This window comes from Tiliqua scincoides, chromosome 5, assembly GCF_035046505.1.
Source record: "Tiliqua scincoides isolate rTilSci1 chromosome 5, rTilSci1.hap2, whole genome shotgun sequence".
Classification (NCBI taxonomy): domain Eukaryota; kingdom Metazoa; phylum Chordata; class Lepidosauria; order Squamata; family Scincidae; genus Tiliqua; species Tiliqua scincoides.
Window position 1 is genome coordinate 48,600,915 of NC_089825.1, and position 23,143 is coordinate 48,624,057.

Sequence of the window (23,143 nt, forward strand, 5' to 3'; positions counted from 1 at the left end):
TTTGATTACAAGACAGAGGAAGGTGCTCTCTCACATACATGGAGTACAAACTTCCTGCCCTGCACCATAACCATAACCACACTAATTTGTCTTTTACTGCTGCTGTGTGCTTTTTATTTAATTTTGTTTTAAGCAAAATTAAAAAGTCCAAAAGAACATTTGGCCTCTTCTGTTGACACACACTTATATTTTCACAACATGGAAAGCTATAAATAATAAATTGAAAACATTTTTATTCCATCTGGCATTTGGGCGATGGGTTGTCTGCCTCCTAAGTCTCTGTAGGCAGTACTTTGGTTGTAAGTAGTTTGCCCTTCTCCAATTGGCTTTGTGTGTGTGCATGCAAGAGAGAGAGATTTTATCTATTGTTTTTATATATTGTATATTTTAGCTAGAAAGTGTAAGCCACCTTGGGCATCTGCTCTGGTAGAGAAAAGGCAGTGTAAAAATCTTTTAAATAATGGTAGTTGAACATGTTTTAATTTAAGCCATTACAAGACAATCAACAGGCACCTGCAGCTTATATAGTCAAAAGAGCCAGCAATTACATTGGCAGAAGTAGCTGGGATCCTATGGTCTCCCAAAATAGAGGTCAAAACAGCCACCAGCAGGGGAGCCAAGATAAACAGTTACAGACTTTTCCAGAGTCCACTGCAATTATTTTACTACCTGCCATCGCCAATCACCATGTCACTCACAAACTACCCCCATATTAGCTAAACATGGAGACCATCCAAACATGTGGCATGGCAGAACATTAAGATATCATCACAGAACCAGTTCTACACCTTCTCTCACAAAACATGTAGTCTGCCAGCAGAGCCCACAGCACTCTTCTCATTACAAGTTCCCACAGCAGTCACCAGAACTCTTCTATGCAGAACCCTAAGCAACAAGCTTACAGGAAAAGGGTTTGAACTCCTCTACTAAACAAATGTCATCACATAGGCAATATTAAGGCTGATAAAACAGCACAAAACAGGTTTGTACTGGTGACTCCCTGATGGGAACAAGTATTTGCAGGAGAATGAGACAGGGGTCGTATGGATGAACAAAATTCACAAGAGGAAAATGATAGGCATTATGAAACTTATCTGGCAGTTCAACAGGAAACAAGATATAGATTTGATTCCCAATTTTGGAAAATGACAAGGACCTCTACAAAAGAAAGTCTACCTTTTGTGTCCCATTACAATTTGATAGAGAAGGAAGATGCAACAAGATTAGAACCCAAGCCTCCTGCTCCAAAAAGCAAACACCGTAATTATGCAGCAATAGGACTAGACAGAAGCAGCATTCTCAGGGCATGGTGGGAGCCTACCTGTGACTGCACCCTTTGTGCAAACTTGTTGAGGAATGTGTAGATAAGTAGTTCATCTTCATCAGTAGTACCTTCATCAGAAGTTTCTCTTACTTGCGGAAGGGGTGAAAGTATTGCATCACTTCCTGGTGAGCCCCTCTATTCATCTATGTGAAATGCTTTGTCTTTGCAGCCCCAATTGCACCTGTGGTGTTGGGCCAAGTCCTAGCAGACTGCAGCTGATTGCTGGCTCCAAGCAAGTCCCAGGAAGGAACAACGGACAAGGCACATGTCCACCACCAAGCTGTATTTACAAAATATACACGAATAAGCAGTCCCTCCAGAAGCAAAAGCAGCATACGTATTTTCAGCAACGATCTCCAACTCTCCAATACAGACTCCCACTCTCACCGATTCCACACTACAACCCAATGACTCACAACAACCCACAAAGGTAGGTTGTGCCTGCCTCCCTTTTATAGTCCAATGCACCAATCGCGTTTAGGACGACCTCATCCCATTATCTCATCCTCTCATGACTGACTGCATCAGCTCCCATGGTGCACTGGTTACACTTTTACATTCACTTGTATTGTAGCTGCTGAATCATCATGACTCAGCACTTTTACATGCATTTCATTGGTCAGGTTGGCCTCACCTGGGATACAGAGAGTTGCATACTGGTTCACATAAACATTTACATGGGCTTACATACACAGGCCCAGACATCAAGGCCTTGCCCTATTCAGACAGTAAATTTCTCAGGTATGTTGAGCCAAATAATCCTGACAAAACTGCATACTTATCCTATATTATCTTTAAGGGAGATTCTGCTATCGCCTGCACAAAGAATTGCTTCATCAGTAGTTTATCTTACTTGGGGAAGGGATGATGGTATTGCATCACTTCCTGGTGAGCCCCTCTATTCATTTATGTGAAATGCTTTACCTTTGTAGCCCCAATTGCACCAGTGGTGTTAAGGTCTCTAGTGGCTCTTTGCCTCAGGTTTCCAGACACAGTTTAGCTAAAGGGATCTAAGCACCTGTCCTTTCTATTATATTGTTATCCTTTGCCAATTCACTTATCTTCATATTGTACACCCCAATATACCAGCTATGTTTCCTTGCCAGGGCTTGTGTCATCCTGATGCTTAACTTGGCAGTCATTATTCTATCCACCAATGTGGCTGGAAGAAGTGGTAGTTTGGGCACTTTACTGATTCTTTTTAGAGATACAGCAAGAGATGCACGTCTAACAACTAGCAAAGTGTTGAATATCAATTAAGCTAGCCATCTATCCAGTCTGCCACCATATTTCAAATCTCCACCTTTTTCCCCTTACCTTGTCCTGGTGTCGTTATACCAGAAAAAAATTCTCCACCAATTTAAGGTCACACCAATATAACATAACTTTGTTATGAGCACTACGCCCACATTTAGGAGTCCTGCCAGTCCAAGGGAATTACTAGTAATTGTATCCTCATCCAGTCAGTGTTAACTTAAGGATACGATTGCACTGTATCTTTTTTAAGGCTTATTACAGTGTGACTAAATTGATACTTGACAACTTAGTCAGACTGCTATCTCTAATTTTTATAACCATGAATTTTGTGCGCAGATCCATTTTGCAGATCTTTAATTGCCAACTAAGTACTAGTTTCAACCTGCTTTAGCTGCAATCTCCACTCCTATGCCTGCAGAGGTTGTCACTCCCAAATTCCAATATACAGGGTTTAGAGATCCTGAAAGGTACTTTCAGCCTGAGAAGGGAAACATCAACAGCTGAATACGACACAGTTCAAAGAAGAGCAGTGGTAGATGAACAGCAGCTTTGAGGCAAATGAGTTGCTTTCTTTTAGGCCACAAATTAAGATATACACACATGGCTAGGCAGACTACTAATTTTGGATTTAGCCACAAGAGTTAATAATGAAAGGTTTCCAGGAACATTTTAAGATTAAAGACAATAAAATGGCAAGTTTAAATAATCTGTTGGGTTAAGTCCTTGTACAATGGAAACTCTTTTGGTTCATTACAGTGCAGAGAATTTTTGATTATTAAACAGCTTTCAGATCAACATGTTTTGCTATTTAGTAATGCAAGTTAATATGACTGTACTGTAACAGCCCAAGTATATTACTACCAGATAAATATTTGCAAGCAGCACTCCAAAACGTTTAAGTAATTTTCCTTTCTGGTTTGCTCTGACAAGATTAACTGACCACATTTTAAAATACAATGTAAATCTGCTTATTTTTCCCTCAATTACTTATAGTAACTGTGTATGGTATATCCCAGCCACAATATTATACAACTCTGCTTTTATACACAATGTACTTTGATTACTTCAAAAGAAAATAGCACTGCTCACAGAACATAGTACCCATTAACAGTGCATACAACAGCCAATTCAGTATACAGTGGTTTGAAAGTTGAACCTGGATCCACCAGGTCAAAGTCCCTACTCAGCCACGAAGCTTTCTGGGTTATTTAATTAACCAAGTTTCCTTCCTCAGAGCTGTTTGCCAGAGGATATAGTGTGCAGGCTTGGAACACCTGGGGCAGTCCAACAAATTATGTTTTGCTAGATCTGAACTGATCAGTGACTCCACAGATCCATAACGGGTCATTTTCTTAGGCTGATCTCTTTACCATCAACCTGTTCTGCCCTATTCCTCTGAAGGAAAGAGCTTATAACCTAAACTATATCATTAACTGAAGAGAATCAAAAGATGTTTCTCTCTGCATGTGAGCATGCATGCACACTTATTCATGCATTTTAATTGTAAACCACTCTTAGCAAAAAAGCAAGGTATAAATAAAAAATTTTTGCTGATAAAGGGCTTACCCACATACAGAAAAGTAAGAATATAGATCATGTCTCGTTATTCACTGGGGTTCAATTCTGAAAGCCCCAGTGAATAAAAACAGTAGAAAAACAGCTTTAAAAGACACACTTCCAGGACAATGCTCCTTAATTGTCACCCCAGAATGCACTGGTATAGATGCTATACCACATTCGGCCATTAGATGGGGTGAATAGTGGAAGCTAATGGAATGAAATTATAGTTATTAAACAGTGCAAAGGTCCCTGTCTTTACTCTCTTATATGCAGATGATGCAGTACTATTATCTCTAACTAAATCTGGACTTCGCTGCATCTTGGCTAAATTTCAGGAGTATTGTACAATAAATGACCTAACAATCAATTCAAACAAAACTCAAATTATGGTGTTTTCCCGCTCTTGGTCCCCTATAACATGGACGATAGGTCCAAATATATATAAGCAAGTCCAGTCTTATAAATATTTGGGTCTTATATTTCATTATAAACTTTCTTGGTCTCTTCATAAGAAAGCTATCACTTCATCTCTTTCTCCCCAACTTAAAGCAATTTTAAAAATTTTTTATAATGAAGGTAACCAGTATGTTCCTGCTGCTATCCAGATCTTTCAGTCCAAAATTCTTTCTCATTTGTTTTATGGTGCCCCAATTTGGATTAGAGTAATTAATAAGGATATTGATCAGATAGCAGCATCTTTTTTTTGTAGAATTCTAGGGATTCCAAATTTAATTCGTGTTTCCACAATTATCCTTGAATTAGGTATCCATCTTCCAACAACTACTGCCTGGTTACTTACTTTTAAATATTGGCTTAAACTGTTTTTAAATTCTCATTCCGGTTCCTTATTATATGATTTGTTAAGAGATTCTTATTTTTCTTCTTGGTCTCGGCTGGTAGAAAATAAACTTGCTTCTCTCGACCTCTCATTAGAATCCCTGGCAGATATGAGTCTTCCAAGAGCATATTCATTCATAAAAGACAAGCTCTTAGCATTTGAATTATCTAAGTAATAGTCTCAATTCTGTTTGTTCCCCTCTTTCCCTTGGTTTGGCCCCATCCTTTAATCATGCATCTAATTATTTTTATACATTAACCAATCCGTTACATAGACGAGCCTTTATGTTAGCTCACCTCAACATTTTCCCGTCGGCAGTTCATTCTGGCTGTTTTTTTTAACATTCCTTGGGAGAAAAGGCTCTGTCTCTTTTGTCATGAGACTCCTGATTTTTTGTTTCATATACTCTTTCTTTGCCCAGCACACTTTGATATTCGGAATCATTACCTTGGTTCTTGGATCCCTTCTGACCTTATCCCCTCTGATATTATTCTCTCCAAGTTTATAAGTGATGTTTGTGATTCCTTGACTGCAGCTGTTGCTGGTTATTTATCCGAGATCCTTAAAGTAATGCTGTTAGAATTTAAATAATTCTAGTATCTTGTTTAAATTGTTGTGTGTTATGCAAATTGTCATGTCAATTGTAAAGTACAATTGTTAGTCATTTGATATGCCAATAAAGGTTTCAGAAAGTAAAAAAAGTAAGTAAACAGTGCAAAGGTAGGAAATTGGATTTTGGGTTTTTTTTCCTTGTCACGAGGCATTTAAAGGTGGATCCCAGTATTGGGGGCGAGTCAAATCAGTGGATACCGAGGTCCCCCCTGTACAGTACAATACTGCTTTTAGTGTCTACCCCAGCCTCTCTGCTAGTCCAACAAGCAAATGAAAAAGCAAATTACATAGCTTGAGAGTAACTATTCAGGAAAAATGTTAGCATTTTGCTGACTTCTTATCTTCTGCATGAACACACCAAAGATGCTCAGTAGTAAAATGAGGTACCTTCCCCGTTCTTTGGAGCAACTAAAAAACTCACTCTTGCTGATTCATTATTCCTTTTCACCATGGCAATTAACCCAGAGAAGATAGGGAAGGAAGAAGCAGCAACAGAAAAGAGCACTGGCAACATCTCAGTCACACAATATAGAAACATGAAAGATAAGAACATAAGAACATAAGAACAGCCCCACTGGATCAGGCCATAGGCCCATCTAGTCCAGCTTCCTGTATCTCACAGCGGCCCACCAAATGGAAATCCCTCTTTCCATCTACCTCTGGCTCCAAAGCATTGGATAGCACAAGAAAAATCCACTCTGAACAAACAGTAGCATGGGAACAATTCTTGTACTTGTTTTTCAAAGATATCTACTGGTACGAGAACAAAGAAAGTCCAGTAAGCTAAAGATCACTGTTAATAAAATATAGTAGTTTACATACTAAATTATTTTATAGAAGACAAAAAGCATTCCCAGCTGAAGTGACTGAAAATCTAAACACATTCACAGACACTTTCTAGAGAAGGATGTACAGATCGCACAATGAGACTCTTCAATGAGTGAGCTTAAAGGAAGTTTACAAAAAAAAGGATCTACCATAACATGCAGCATACCCATATACTTGGGACTATTCAAGGCTAAACAGATTTCTACATTTTAGATGGGAATAAAAAAGAACTACTCTCAGACCGATCTAATTCTAATGCAAGGAGAGATCGAATACTGAAAATATAGTGTAATAGTCATTCTGATAAGAGGAACCAAGAAGCAGAGCTCCTGCACCCTACAATATCCTCCAGCGCATTTGCCTACCCCAGACTGGTGAAGGAGAGAAAGTGTTCCATAGGTTTAATGTGTTAAATTGGTCACTTGTTTAAGAAAGTTGCCCAAGTTAAACCCAAGTGTAGTTTGGTATTTTCGTTTGGACATGCAAGGGTAAATAGAATGCCAGATGCAGGGGAGTAGCAGTGAGATGCAAGTAATTTGTGGTCTTGTGTGCACCATAAGGCATCTGGTGGGCTGCTGTGAGATACAGGAAGCTAGACTAAATTGGCCCTGGGCCTGATTCAGCAGGCTGTTATGTTTTCAACTTCTCCAAATACTAATTTCAATAGTAATATCTCAATGTGGATTATAAATCAGGTTAACCCTAGCTTGTCTCCAGATCATTGCATTTATGTACTTCTGTAAAATGGCACCGATGTCAGCAAAATGGGAGCTTCTGAGTCCACTGCAAATTGCAAGGGAGGGTGGAGTCCTAGAGGTACTAGGAATCCATAGAAATTTGAGCCACATACACTCAGTTTTGAAGATCACAGAAAATTCACTCAGGGTAGATGAACTACTGCTCATTCACATTTTCATATTAATACTCTCATTAATTGCTAGCTACATGAAATATATTTTCTCTGTGTGTGAAGATAATCTGTCACTTGATGACTCAATCAAGTGACAGATTATCATCTCCACACACTAAGAAAATTTTGGGAAGCAGTTACCCAAAGAAAATAACTCTCTCCAGTACTACCCTCTGTGTGGAAGGAATTAAAACATAGAAGCTTATGAAAAAAAATACCAGATCAAAACTAAGAGTGTTGAGGTGATGCTGAAAGGAGAAAGATATGCAAGGCACAAAACACCTCAGAACTAAGTTAGGCTCAAGGTTTTTCCAATAATTATCTTGTGAGAATTATCCTACCTTTATTTCATATGGGATTTAAAAAATCCTGCCTGAAAGAATATCAGCACCTTGGATCACACAGCTTTGTGTGAAGGAAAAACAGAGGGGAAAGGCTATTCATTTTTTTTTTTTTGACAGATGGAATTTTATTTTAACTTTCAACATTGCTACCCTTGTACTTCCAGTCCCACTCCATTCCCCCCCCCCCCACACACACACTATGATAGGGGTGTCAAACTCATTTCATACAGAGGGCTGAAGTTAGCATTTAGGGCTCCAGCTGAGGGCCGGATTTGATGTCATTAAGCAGAAAGTGACATCATTAAGCAGCTAATGGCCAGAAATCAGACCCTGTTCTCATATAAAAACTCATTAATGGCAAATGACAAAAGAGAAAATCACAAATCTTGATCATCATTCAAGATTTGGGAAAGCCCAATTTTCATGTGGGCTGCCATTTCAGCTGGAACACCTCAGCAGCTGAGAGCCAGATAAAAAACTTCCAAGGGCCGCATCCGGCCCCTGGGTCTTATGTTTGACACCCCTGCACTATGGCATAGTGGTGTGATTTTCAGTGATTGTTGGCATCCTTCAGTCTCAGAAGACTATGGTGTCACGCTCCGAATAGTGATTCTGGAACAGAGTGTCCTCTCCAGTGCGCGAAGCCTGGGTAAAGTAGGTATGGAGGATAGGCTGTTACCCATGCAGCAAATCCCCCCTCTCCACGTCGCTGAAATGGTCCAATGGAAAGGCAGAGGCCAATACGGTTGGTTCCAGCGGCGTCGCAGGAGTTGCCAGAACGTGACTGTGTTCAGCCATGAACTGCCTCAGGGACTCCGGCTCCTGATTTTGCCTTGAGGTTGACTCCTGAAGCCTTTTCCATAACTGGATGTAGCCACAAGGCAGTGGAGGTTTGAGATCAGAGTTTTCCTTCTCTCAGATGAGCTGCCTTCCCAGGCTGACGAGTCCCATCTACCCAGTGGCTGTTTAGTCGCCTCTTACGACAAGTACAGCCAAACTGAATCAGTTTTCAGTGATAGAAAAACAAGAACACCGCTTTCTGCATTTTTTCTCCTTGGGAAAAATGAAACCTGCGAACAAAAATGTTTAAGACCACCTCTAACTATGAGCTTTTATTTACTTTTCAAATGCAGCAAATGCACATCTGTGAAGAATTCTGGAAGATTAGTAAGGAGACTTTGAGCTGCCAATTAAATCTGGTATTACAATCATCTGAGTAGCCAAAACAAACATTCATACGACAAGCTACAATATTAAAACACTGAGTTCCTTTCCTTCCTACCAGTTATAGCCTTATCTTGTTGGATTCCCGGCATATCTGCTTACCTAATTGATGAACTTTATTTCACTTCTCATAACTCCTCCACTTTTTTGATCCATATTCAGTTCCAAGACCACCCCTAGCAACATCTGTAACTTTATGTGCCATAATTTCAGAAAACTATAGATAGCTTTTGCTTTACCTTCAGCCTTTACTTCATAGACAAACATTTATGCCGATATAAACTCATTCAGTTGTACATTCACACATTTCCTAAGAATGTAGGTATCGAGTGAATTCGTGGTAAAATGACTTTCACATCAGAAGTAATCTGGAAAAAATTTTATGTATTCATTCATTCCTATCCCACTCACCACTAATTAGTCTCAATGCAGCTAACTGAGAATATAAAACAATTTAAAATCAAATAAATTCAATAATCAAAGACCAGCAAAAATGCAAATACTTCACGCAGTAGCAACATAATTCTCTTGTTGGTGATGAGTTTTTGTTTTGTATTCAATTTATGAAGGCAAGACCAGCAATCATGTTAAGTCTACAGAAGAAAATCATGGAGTCTTGTAGCACCCTAAAATCTACCCAATTTACTTCAGCATAAGCATCTGTGAAGGCCTTCTTCATCAGATATACTAATTATCCAGTGGTTCTCTCACACTTAGCACCAAAACCCACTTTTTAGAATGAGAATCAGTTAGGACCCACTGGAAGTGACGTCATGACCAGACTTGACATCATCAAGCAGGAACATTTTTAACAATCCTAGGCTATAATCCTACCCACACTTACCCAGGAGTAAGTCCCATTTACTATCATTGTTAAAAGTATATACATAGTGGCCTGATCAAAGTATAGGTATGTAACATTTCCCCAAATGCAGTCACATACCATGGTAGCATCAAGTCTAATATATTAAAAATAAAATATTGAAATGAATGGGGACCCACCTGAAATTGACTCGCAATCCACCTAGTGGGTCCTGACCCACAGTTTGAGAAACACTGAATTATGCAGTTCATCTTTATGGGGATATTGGCATACAGAGTTTCTATACCCATGATTGTTGCAATAGTGTTCTTTGGGAGACTGTCAAATGCTGATTCTGTTTACATTTAGGCTGGATGACATCTCTACGATGTCATTTCTGCCAGAACAGAGGCTATACTGTACCTATAAATATGTAAATAGATTCAATCATTTTTATTCCATTGGATCTATTCCTAGGGAATCCTAGGGGGTTACATGCACAATGACCAACTCTAAAAAGTTTCTGGCAGAAACTCACGGAAAATTACTGAGTTTTACTGCAAATGAAATAGGTACAGACAAGGAAAAGTTAAAAGATGGCAAGCTTGGAGGATCTTGATGGTACTAGCAAGAGATGCTGGTGGCTGGACAGGATCTCTGTCTACAGAAAAAGACCAAACACACCTCAAAAATCTAATCCATGAACTTGACCTAAAGAGTAAAGACTTTGTAATTCAATGTATTAGTGCCTGAAATATCTCTCTAGGAAACTAATTTGCCTCCTTTTTTCCTTACTGCTATTAAATCATTTAAGTTAGAAATCTCTCTAAATTAATTTTTGACTTATGAGATCATCATGTGCTCAGCAACAACATACCCTTTTAAAGAGAAAAATCCAACTATAGTGGTTTTGCTAACCTGAATATGCCTGTTGAAGTTAAGGTTATAAAAAGTAGAGGGGGCAGCAGAAAAATATATCTTCAGTGTTTATCATTGTATTAAGCCCAGGTGGAGCCCAAAAATATGTTCTTTGGCCCAGGTGAACTGAGAGAGAAAACCAGAGGGCGTCTCTAGAAATACCAAGACAAATAATTTGGGGCAGACAGGAGGAACTGTTAACCTAGGAGCTCTTAATCATAAACTGCTAGTGTAGAGTTCAATTTTTGTGAAAGGGAATAGGACAGAGATTTTCATTGGGGTCTAATACTGAGTTTCCAATATATGAAAATGTGAGAGATGCTCACTACTAGTTTTATCACAAGAATGTGAATCATGTACTTTTTTGACTGGAACTGGTTAAACCTATCTCTCCATACATGAGGAAAGATTTGCTGGGGACCAAGTATATGCATCATTTCCCGTCTAGTGCCACTTCCCTCAGAACCCTTCTTTACATGCTCTGGGTCAAAACAGATGTTAGAGCAAACTCCATGGTAACTCCCAATGGTTTAAAAATAAAATGCAAAAGACCCTTCAAAGGAGTCACTAGGACTCTGATTTTGCATCACCACTGAGATAGAGGTCTTACTTTAACTCTTCTCTTTGCACCTAAATTGACCTGCCAAAGCTCCTATTGGAGGGGAAATTGTCAACAGAGTCCATGAGGACAGGGATATTAGAAAAATATCACAGCAGAAAAGGTTTTAAAGTCATTCCCCAGTGTTATTGTTCCAGTAAGAAGCAACAGCTTCTTCTCATGCATACACCCAGAAGATCTACGGCATCTTTCCCATTTTGGATCTTTCCTATTCTCATGCATACAACATACATTCTTCCTTGTTAGAGATTCCAATCATTGTTTCTAAACTTGATTAAACTAAGTATAATGAAGTTCATGAATTTCTGTCCAAGATAAAATACTTACTGATTCGTTTTGCAGCACTAAATTTCACAGTCCTGTCGGCAAGCAGTCACCAAGCTGTGTGAAACATTTGTTTTTGGCACCCAAAGAGAGTAGACAAAATGCCAATGCCAAAAACCGATCTGAAAAACCAATTCACTTTTTAAAACTGCACATTAAGTAGTCACTGTATTTTTCCAGTACATCCCTAACTACTATTCACTGAACTTTCCGCACTTAAGAAACCATGTAATTTACAGACAGTAAATAGAAATACAAAGATAAAAGTCATGTAGACGAGAGGCTGCAGGTGCAACATTAAAAAGCATGACTACCAGCAGTTCATTTTGCATTCTCAAAATAGCAACAGTCTAAGTTGAAGTCCCCATCCCTCCACACCTGTTCAGTAGTTCAAATTCTATTAGAGAAAATTTAGATTTTTGCCAGACATGTCTCCCTCCTGGGATTTTAGTTTTTGCAATAAGTAATTTTCATTTTCAGGCTTTTACCACCTTTTTTTCCAAAGAGGGAGAGAAACAGGAAGTTTGATGAAAGCACTACACGATTACAGTAGCTCTGCTTCTGCTATTCCAGGACAGTTGTCAGCCAACAGGAATCTATTATCACAAATATAATGCCAGAAACTTTTATGATGATAGCCAGAATGGTCAATATGACAAGAGCCAACGAGTTCTTCCTATAATGGTAGTTATGAGTATGAAAATCTAAGCTCAGTCTTAATAAAGAGACTCTGGATGTCATAAGAGGAGAGAAGGAAGAGGTTCATCACACAACCTCTTTTTAATCAGCTGGAATGACAACCCAACCCATTCACACCATCTGTAAGGCCAACAATCCGACAGGAGGAAGAGAGGCAAGAGAAGATACCCTTGCATTCCTGCTCCCAAATTATCCCCTTCACAGCTACCATGTTTGTCATTTCCTCAGTTTACAATGACCTGGAATTGTAAGATACAAGATGCTGTATGTCCATTTACCTTAAATAGTGCAATACAGAGGATGCTTATGCTCAAGGAATATAGGAAGAGCAAGGGAATAATACTCTGAGTTTATATGACTGAAAAGCCTATGCACATGAGTGGGAACACAACATTTTGGAACTCTGCCAGGGTTTGAATACCATATTTTCTTCTGATTTCTTTTTGACTCCTTCTAACCTCCATACCCCTATCAAACAGACTACATTTGGAGATGTGATAGTCTCATTTAAGAGAAACTGCTGAAGCCTACCCCAAGATTTGGGATGTGGTCTAAATATACAGTACTTTAAAGTAGAAATTGTACATTTTTTCCAAACGAAGTGCTTGCTGATTTGGTCCCTTTGCAGAGCACTGGTTTTTCATATCACAGTTTAAATTTCAGACAAAATTAGAGGTCAGTTTTTTTCTTATACTTCTAAACCCAAACAGACGTTCTTCAGTAAAATGTCAAAATTAATTGCTTATAACTAATGCACCACCCATATCTGTAAACACCATACGTTTGTTGCCCAAGAACCAAAGTCTTTGTTTAATCCATTTAGAGCAAATTACAAGCCCATCTCAGGATGTTCAGTATAAAGAGTAAGTACTGCATCTAAACTGAGACTGCAAAACAAGGGGGCACCCAAAGCATGCTCACAAAACACAAGGCAACTGCAAGGTGCCAAAACTGGACAAGCTTAAGTAAGTGAAAAGCAGCCTTCCAACAACCTATGAGTTACTGACAGATCATGAAAAACCAAGTACTACAATAAACTGCTGTGAATAAACCTACATAGTGCTATGCAAGGAATAACACAGAATATTTACACAATTAGAAAAAAAAACACATTTTGAATTCTAAGGCTTCAATCCTATGCAGGCTGACATGCTCGACAGACCACTAACCACCAATTTCTACACAGGATTGTAATGCACAAAGCTATTCCTTTGGATTTAAAAAAAATTAAAGGAAAAAATCTACACTTGTTAATACAGTATTAGTCAATGTAATGAAGATACATTGTTACCACACTGATCCCAAAACATAATTACAAAACAGATTGTGCAATAAAACAGCACCAAGTACTAGCAAATTGAAAGTTATTCTACAGGTTCATACCAGCCACCTTTGAACTATGGGGATGGGGGGAGAGAAAGAAAAATGCAGCAACAAGAATGGCAGAGAATCAGTGTATACACAATTTTAAAAGTAACAGGTAGATAGTTATTTGAATAGTCTAAATTTTAAAATGTTTATAAGAGGTGCTTGGTTAGTTGTAAATACTGACAGATTCAACAGCAAGCAGAAGGAGAACACAAACTGGGCTGCAATCCTATACACATCTACTGGGGATTAGCCCCATCAGGTCACAATCTTACCTGGGAGTAAAACCCACTATTATAGGACTTACTTCTGAGTAAACATACACAGGATTGCACTGTTAGTCCTGTTTTGTGAACTATAACACAAGTACTAGGGCAGGGGTGTCGAACTTGTTTCATAGGGAGGGTTGAACAGCTTTCATGGTGTCTGCTGAGGGCCGGAAGTGATGTCATTAGGCAGGAAATGATGTCATTAAACAGGTCATAACCAAAATAAGCACTTTTTCTCACTTAGGAACTCATTAGCTGCAAATGACAGAAGAGAAAATACACTAATCTTTATCATATTTCAAGGTACGAGAAAGCCCAATTTTCGTGTGGGTTGCCCTTATAGCAGGAACACCTCAGCACTGCTCAGCATCTGAGAGCCTGAGGGCCAGATAAAAAGCTTCCATGGGCCACATCTGGCCCCGGGCCTTATGTTTGACACCCCTGTACTAGGGTAAGACTTCTGTATTGCAACCCCTGATACAACGTGGCTGTGAAACTGAGAAACACAGTGAATAAATAAAAGATATAGGCTGCCTCATATAAACTCTAGTGGACTTTTGAAGTAAGCTTATATACAATCTTGTGCAAACCAAAGACTATACGAGAATTTCACCCCCATTTGGTTTATTTATGTGTAATTTGGATATTTTGGAGACTAGAACAAAAATAGAAATACTGTACATTTCAATCATTAAAATACTGCCACAACCTCACGAGCTATCCAGAGACATGTGATGAGAGAACAACAAGATCTCACAAGACCCAGTTAAAGTTATGGGAAGTGGGTGGGCCAGGTTTCACACAATCCTATGGGGACAAGGCTGTTTGGGGAGGCAAGGAAAGCAGGAGATTTAAGGTGGGGGCTAAAGCTGGATGGGGAGGCGGACAGTGATGGAAGAAGTGGGAGAGACAGAGATGGGGACAAGGAAGGAAAAGAATCAGAGTGGGGACACAGAGAGCAAAGGAGGAAGAGGAGAAGGAGGAAGAGGATGTTGAGGGCAACATAGGAGAAAGAGGATAAAGTGAGGACCCACGGAGGAACGCAGAGGGATGACAGGAAAGGCAGAAGGAAAGCTGGGGAAGTTAAGGAACTAAAAGAAGAGGCAGTGGGCTAAGATAATGGGGACTGAAGGGGAGGCTAGAGGGATAAATGGAAGAAGTATTACAAAGGACTGGAGAAGCCAGAGAAAGAACAAGAGAGACAGATCAGGATAGGCATAGATGGTGAAAGTGATGGGAATTTAAGAAAAGCAGTACAAGAAGGAAGAAAATCAAAGTTCAATCAATACACAAGATAGGCAAGCAGGTTGGAAACAGGAGAAAGTAAAAAACAAAGCCAGTGGCTAGGTGGAGAAATGAGGCAGGCCAAAGTTCCACAGGAGCAGCCAGTGGCAGGAGACAATTTACAGTCCCTGGACAGAGACTGCAAGCACTCAGTGAAAAGTAACACCACAGGCTTTCGAAAGCAGAGAGTAAAGAAGGAACCTCTGTGTACTGCTACTGTGTGTAAATAAAAGATGTTATGAACACAAGTGTACAACTGTACCTGCTTCTTTAAGGCAATTACCCACCCCAGAAGAGATATGTTGGGTTCTAAACCCTATGATAGTCCTCCCACCTTGGGATGAGCCCTGGGGCTGGACAGGGATATTTACAATGACTTACAACTTTAAATGTAAGAAAAAGACAAAATATGGTATAATATCAAACAAAACACACCCAAAGCACAGAGCAAAGCCAGCAGGACAGAACTCACATCCCCCCCCCCCCAAAAAAAAGAGCCAGAGCACATGTCCAATACTTTTAAACCAACCACAAAAGCACAAAGAATACCTTGAGGGGTCATCACCCCACCCCCAAAAAAAGAATGCAAGCACATATTAATGCTTTTAAAAACAAATACGTTTACCCAGTAATTTTTCTGACTCACATTAGCCACAACACATGGTCAACATTTTAAAAAACAGAATAACCTGGATATTTTTTTCTTCCCAACACAGTCTAGATTAGAACATGGTAAAATTTTCACTCATACACCAGAATGAGGCATCATTTTGTGTTGTGATCCTTCTGTCAGAATTTTCATTACCAATTTAATTGCTGCTGCTGCTGCTCCTCCCTCCTCTTTTTTTTTTTTTTTTTTTTTTTTAAGATTTCTCTTGGGTTAAGTTACTATATTGACAAAATCCTGAGTGCTCATGGCCAGTAACTCCTGTGATACAAACAAAAAAAACAAATACATGCCGGCCAGAACAGATGGTCACCAACATTTTAAGAAACAATGCAGTAATAATCCCAACAGAAAAGGGCTTGCTTCAAAAATACATGGGGATCAATATCAAAAGAAAGCCCTCCCTCCCAGAAGCTCAGCCTGAGCAGCAGTGATGCAGTCTCTTTCACTTGCTTGTTCATCCACAGACCTTTCCTTTATACACAAAGTCACACTGTGAGCACAATCCTAACCAAATTTCCAGCTTTGGTTAGCTGTGGTATAACTGGTATAGCTGGAAACTGGTATAGCTGTGCCAGTGGGGCATGTGCTGCATTCTGCAGTTGCGGGGCGGTCATGGAAACTTCCTCAAGGTTAGGCAACATTTGCTCCTTTACCTTGGAGTTGCATTGCCCTTATGTCAGTGCTGGAAAGTGGGTTAGGATTGCACCCTAAGTGTCCAATCCTATCCAACTTTCCAGTGCCAAAGTAACAATAAGGTAAGGAAACAATTGTGCCTTTACCTTGAAGAGGCTTCCATAACCTACCTTCCCTTTGTGCAGGAAACAGTGCACACCCTGTTTGTATGGCTGCATCCACTGGGGCCTACTGAAAGGTCAACAGTCATGTCTCCATGACTGTTTAAATGAGAAGCAGGACCCTAGCTGCTGTCTAGTCTCCCAAATGCTGACATGCTACCTAATAGCCATAGCCTCCTCAGCAGCCACATATTCAGCATAATGTGGAATACACTACCTGGTATGACTGGGAGACATCAGCCTGCTTCCTCTTTGTACTTTATGGGGTAGAACTCAAGAAAAGAACTAAGCAGTGCTTTGCTAGACCAGATCAAGCTCCACTACTCCAACAATCTTTGCAAGAACCTCAGCAATCAGCTGGAGCCAGAAATCAGCAGTCAGCAGGAGCCAGCAGTTCATGACCTATCTTTTCCACATGCCACTGTATGGTTCTAAACCAAACAGGCATTCTGAAGGTCAAAGAAATATAAAAACATACAATAGTAGTTAAAGCAAAGCCTCCAGGCATGAGGGGATGGGTTGCAAGATACCACTGTTATAGGAACATCACATCTATAATAGTGTTCCCCTAAGGAGGACTCTGACAGTATCATTATCTTACACAAAGACTATAAAAGATAAACATGAGCATTGTTTAATAAGAATAGAAAAAAGGTAAAATCTTACAAGAGAAGTTTAACCAAAATTGGTTTGTAAAACTTGCAGAGTTTGCTTCCTATTTTCACTATTCTATCTGCAGATTTTTTTTGTTCTCTTCCTAACAGACCTAAAGAGCCAGTTTCACTGTTACTTTTCCCAGATAGGCACATCTGAAAATGTTCTCCACAGAGAAATGATACAGTTGAATACTCCATATCCCCATGCAAATGCTCACCAACTCCATGTAGAAGGGCAACACATGGTGAAACATTTAAACCAGTAGTTTCCAAACTGGGATGCCGAAGGGCCCCAGCCTGAAGACCTCTACCCCCTTAAGGGGTGGGGGCAGCAAGGAGGCAGGGACTGATCTCCAGGATCACATTGCTCAGGGGGCTGCAGGGGCTTGGCTGGACTTACCAGAGCCTCCTGCAGCCTCCCAGGGCTGCGGGGAGCCCTGCGCAAGCATCTGCATGGCTCCCCAGGCTTCTAAAAGTGAAAGTGGATTGCACTCCAGTTCCAGTTCTGCAGAAGTTCCCTGAGAGTTTGAGAACCACTGATTTAAACATTATTTCTATGTGAAGCACCACCACAGGAATGCACTTTCACCAGTGCTTACCTGGAGTCAACAACACCAAAACAGATCCCCAATATATAGAGTCTGAGAGGAACTTAAGCAACAACATTGTCAACAAATTTCTCAAGTCTCATATTACTCAAACATTAACCAACCAATATTATTAACAGATGTAGCCTGTATACATCTTCATTGTACAAGGAAATAAGAGCAAGAAAATTATTACAAAATGGAATGGCAGTGAGGGGAACGAATAGAGTCACTTATCACTAATTATGTTACAATGTTCAATGGATACCAGCAACATTTGCACAACAGCATTCCACAAAGGAATTTCAATGACTCATTTACTGCTATCTAGAAGAGCATTACATTTTTCCTCATGAAAACTGCATTAGTGCTCAGAAAGACATAAAACTCTCTGCATGTAGTCCACTATACCCCAGGTACTTTACAAATGACCTGGTTGCAATCTTTAAACACACCTTCAAAATAGGGGTTTCCAAAGTCCATAATAATTAAGATACACCTATACACCAAGAAAAGCTGTGAAAGAATGACACAACATGTATTTAAATGTATGAAAAACTATATGGCATAGAAATCCTAATATTATTCATGCAGTATCATTTTCCTATCAACTACTTCCTTCAAGGGCAAGCAGTTCCTCATGAACATGGATATTAAGCCAAATATTTCTCTCTTGCCACAATCAGATGGATCAAAGAGTTAGAAGAATGAGAAGTTGCCAGCCTTCATAAATAGGTTTTTGTTTATCTGCTGAGTACATATATACATGCATATAGTTTGCAGATATTACAGATAGATTCCACTTTGCCTCCTTTTTCTGCTGAACGATTCTATGCTACTTAAAAAAACTAATGGAATACAGTGGCAAACAACCCATTTTACAGAACAAGATTACCACTGCACAAAATACATGATAAACAATATTGTTAGCTTGAAAATTATTAGTCCTTATGCTGGTTAAGCACGTTCTCTAAAAATAAAAAGCATACTGAACTGGTTTTTGAAGACAGGATGTTTGTCAGAGGTATTTTCTGGAGAATTAACTGTGATGTTGATCCAAATAGCTACACCTCCCACCATTCATTCAAGGCTCCTAGAGCTTTAAGAAAAATCTCATTCCTTTCAAACAGTGTATCAAGAGGTGAAGCATGCTGCTATGTAACAGTGTTGCCATCACAGATAACATTCAGTGATCTGCTGCAGACTGGGGGAGGGGGGAGGAACAGTGGAGAAAGGGATCCACTAGTCACATGTTACCAGCCCCTGTCCTAACTAAAAGGCTGTTACAAAGCTGTTATACAAGGCTGTTACAAAAATAAAACCACAATATCCATAAGTATTCAAGACCCAGCCACCACACAAGGTACAAGGTTTAAGGTACAAGCTGCCTAAGAGACCATATCACGTTTGGACAAAAGTTCTATGTATGCCAACTTGAAAGCAAGGTCAACTCAGTTCAGTGACAACTTACTCCCAAGGAAGCATCACAGAATCTGGCCACAACTTCAGCAATCTTCAATATCACTTGTGCCCCCCCCCCATTCTGAATTTTGCTTATGGTGAGGGCCATTTCAACTCACAGCTGCAATCACTTTGTTCAGTGATTAAGTAACTTCAACATGGGCAATTTTGTTAACCTAAAAAAAGGAACAAGTTCTTCTACAAGTAGTACTTCTATTTTTCCAAATCCATATCCAAAGAGAGACTTTGGTCAGATTTAAATATACTGTACTGCATGGATGCACAAATACATTATCCAATTAAATCCTAATTATATAAGTAGTAGGCTGGATAATTTAAAGAGCCACCAATAATAGCTACTGAACTTGAAGGCCAAACAAACACTTATGATACCAAGCGCAGTGTGAAGGTTTTGCTTCTTTTTTTCAGTTCCTGTTCAGTTTCAGAAGCATTTAAAAAAACAGTGGAGGAATACAGCACCAACATACCAATTCAAGTCTGCTAAATTTGAAAGAAAAATTATTCTATTTTTTCCTAGAACAGGAAGAAAAAGAAGAACACATTACACTACAAGGGGTAGGAGAACTGATAGCAAGTTATATTCAAGATGAAGTGCAGACAGGGAAATCAGTTAGTACAACTGTGAAAAGTGGCAATATTTATTGGGTATTAGCAACCAAGACACAGGCTAGCATTCCTACTTTTAGAGGATGATATTAGAGAATATTTTTCTAGAAAGCCTCCATGCACAACCACATCGTTGTACTACAGGCTGTATACAAGTGGTGTCCTCAGTTTCTGATATACGTACAATAACTACACACTACAGCAGCAAACTGTAATGGTATGGAACATTTCCAAGAGCAACCCATAGCACTCTTACACCACGAATAGACGACAATAGTAGTCTATGCATACTTACTTATTTTTTAAAAAAGGATTCCGCTACAGCAATATTTCTCAAAATGTGCTTCTAGGAGCTCTGGGGCTCTCTGAGACCTCTTCAGAGGCTCCAGGAGAACCCCATAAGCGGTCACCATCAGCTTGGCACTGAGTTGCATGCAATCTGGGGCTCCCCAAGACTCCGCAAATGCAATAGAGAGGCTCCCCAAGACTGTTTAGGAGCATAAAGGACTCCAGAGATCAAAAAGTTTGAGAACTATTGGTCTACAGCAGTGGTTCCCAAACTTTTTCAACTAGCAGCTCCCTTGACCCTCTGGGCCATTAGCCGCAGTTTGACATTAAGGGCTACAATTCTATATGCCAGTGTTTCTCAAACTGATACCACTAGATGGGTCACAAGCCAATTTCAGGTGGGTCTCCATTTCAATATTTTATTTTTAATATATTAGACTTGATGCTACCATGGTATATGACTGCTTTTTGGGAAATGCTACAGACCTGTATTTTGAACAACCGACTATGTATATTCTTTTAACCATGATAGTAAATGGGACTTACTCCTGGGTAAGTGTGGGTAGGATTGCAGCCTAGGATTGTTAAAAATGTTCCTGCCTGATGATGTCACTTTTGGTCATGACATCACTTTTGGTGGGTCCTGACAGATTCTCATTCTAAAAAGTGGGTCTCAGTGCTAAAAGTTTGAGAATCACTGCTATACACTGTATAGGGCAGTGGATTTTTTGTGAGGAGTCCATGGCTCCCCTGGCTGGTTTCTTGTGGCTCCCTAGGGAGCTATGACTTACAGTTTGGGAATCACTGGGCTACAGGGTATGTGATCGGTGACCCTCCCGCACAAAGTAATCATGATACTTACCTGTCAGGTGGAGTTACAATTGTTCCAGACACATACAACCAGTGAAGGGGGGAAGCACTACTAGTGGCATTTAGACAAGGTTAGCAGTCACAGTCAAAGTTTGGTTGCAGCAGTAGCTCTGTTCACCAACACTGAGAACTCCCTGCATGCACATACACAGATCGGATGCTCGAAAAGACAGCATTTTCACTTTCTCTTCTCTAAGGCTGCAATCCTATGCACACTTTCTTGGAAGTAACCCCCACTGACTACAGTGGGACTTACTTCTGAGTAGAAAAGCATAGGATTGTGCTCTAAGGCTGCAGTCTTATCCACACTTCCCTGGGAGTAAGTAGTCAGTCACTGACTACAATGGGACTTGCTTCTGAGTAGACAAGCTTAGGATTGGGCTCTGTGGCTGCTATTCTAGCCACACTTACCTGGGAGTAAGACCCACTGACTAAAATGGGGCTTACTTCTGAGTAGACCCACCTAGGATCGGGCTCTAATCTGTACAGCACGCTGCTGTCGGGCAGGCTCTCCTCTCCCCCCATCCCGGCCTCAGGCTGCGGACAAAAACAGAAACAGCGGCAAGTTCGGGAGCGTTTCTTACCTCCGAACAGGTGAGGCGAGAGGTGGGCGGGCAGGGAGCCGATGACTAGCCGGGGCCCGCCGCCGCTGTACCCTCCGGCGCCGGCGCCTCCAGCCGCGGGACGCTCCCGCCCCCCTTCCTCGAGGGTGCTGTTGACCGAGTCCTGGGAGCCGTAGAGGCCGCTGCTGTTGGGGATGCTGAAGGCGGAGTGCGCGGCTCGCGTCCCGGAGGCGGCCGGCCCGCCGAGAGACCTGCTCCGGGGCGCCGCCGCGGGGGCACCCGCTGCCGCCGCTCCGGCCGCCGAGCTGGCGGGGCCCGCGTGGTACACTCCCGGCGCCAGGTGCGTGTACCTCCCCGCTGCGCCGCCGGCCGCCCGCCCGCCGGTCCCGTTAGCGCCGCCGCTGCTGGAAGGCAGGTCCCCGCCGGAGTAGGCGCGGGCGCGGCCGTTGGCGGCGGCGGGGCCGCTCTGCCTGGCGCCCATGGCTCCTCGCGCCTCCTTCCTGTGCGGCTCCTCTCAGGCTCCGGCGCTGCGCTCACAGGGACCCGCCGCCGGGCGGGGTGGCGCAGAGCGAAGCGCCCGCCCGCCGCCCTTCCAGTCCCAGTGGCGGGAGAGGGCACGAGAGGCGCTTCAGCTGGCGGCCGCCCCGGGGCTGCGGCGGCGCCTCCACCACTGCGAGTCCCTCAGAGCCACGGCGGCCGCCGCGGTCCCAGGGCTCGGGCCCGCCGCTGCCGCCATCCCGCCCTTCGTGCCCCCGACCGAAGAGGGCGGCCGGGCGGCGGAACCACCACGACGAGGAGCGCGCTGCCGGCCACCAGCCGCTCGTGTGAGGCGAAGGGGCGGCACCTCTGCGCAGCCGCCCCGCTTCCTCTACCGCCGCGTCGCCGTCACGGGCAGCGAGAAGGGGAGGAGAGGGAGGCGGAGGCCGCCGCCTTCCTGTGCCCCGCCGCCTCCTGTCTCCCTTCAGCCCCTCGGGCGACGTCCCTCCCCTCGTCTGGAGCTGGGTTCGCTTCGACACCGCAGCCGGCGCGCGGGACTGAGGCTGCAGTCCTGCCCGCGCTTTCCTGGCAGTGGGAGTAAGCCCCATTGACTATCATGCCTCCTGGGAGTAAGCCCCATTGACTCTAATGGGACTGACTTCTGAGTAGACATGCGCAGGATTGGTCTGTGAGGCGACTGAATGCACCAGAAGCCCTGCTGCCCTCTGCCCATTCTCCCTCAGTCCCCATACAGACCTTGCATGCCTTGAAACAGCTGCAGGCGGAAATTCCACAGGCAAAGTCTGCTTACACTATGGGTCTGCTACTGCCTGTGGCTGAAGGGAAATGGTGGTTGGTTTGGTGATGCTGAAATGGCCATGCTTAAGACAAAATGTAATTGGGGCTGCAATCCTATGCACACCTTCTTGAGAGTAAGCCCATTGAAGACAATGGGACTTACTTCTGAGTA

General features: G+C 41.8%; 1 protein-coding gene across 4 annotated transcripts in view; it reads right to left on the reverse strand.

Annotated features, from left to right (window-relative positions):
• The window catches only part of ZNRF2 (zinc and ring finger 2), a 68,951-nt gene extending 46,376 nt beyond the window's left edge, over nt 1–22,575 (reverse strand). For all 4 annotated transcript variants that reach the window (XM_066628888.1, XM_066628886.1, XM_066628885.1 and 1 more), the window contains exon 1: nt 21,718–22,575. In XM_066628888.1, coding sequence (XP_066484985.1) covers nt 21,718–22,177 — 460 coding nt within the window. In that variant the 5' untranslated portion in view covers nt 22,178–22,575. The remainder of the gene's footprint in view (nt 1–21,717) is intronic.
• Nucleotides 22,576–23,143: the final 568 nt, after the last annotated feature.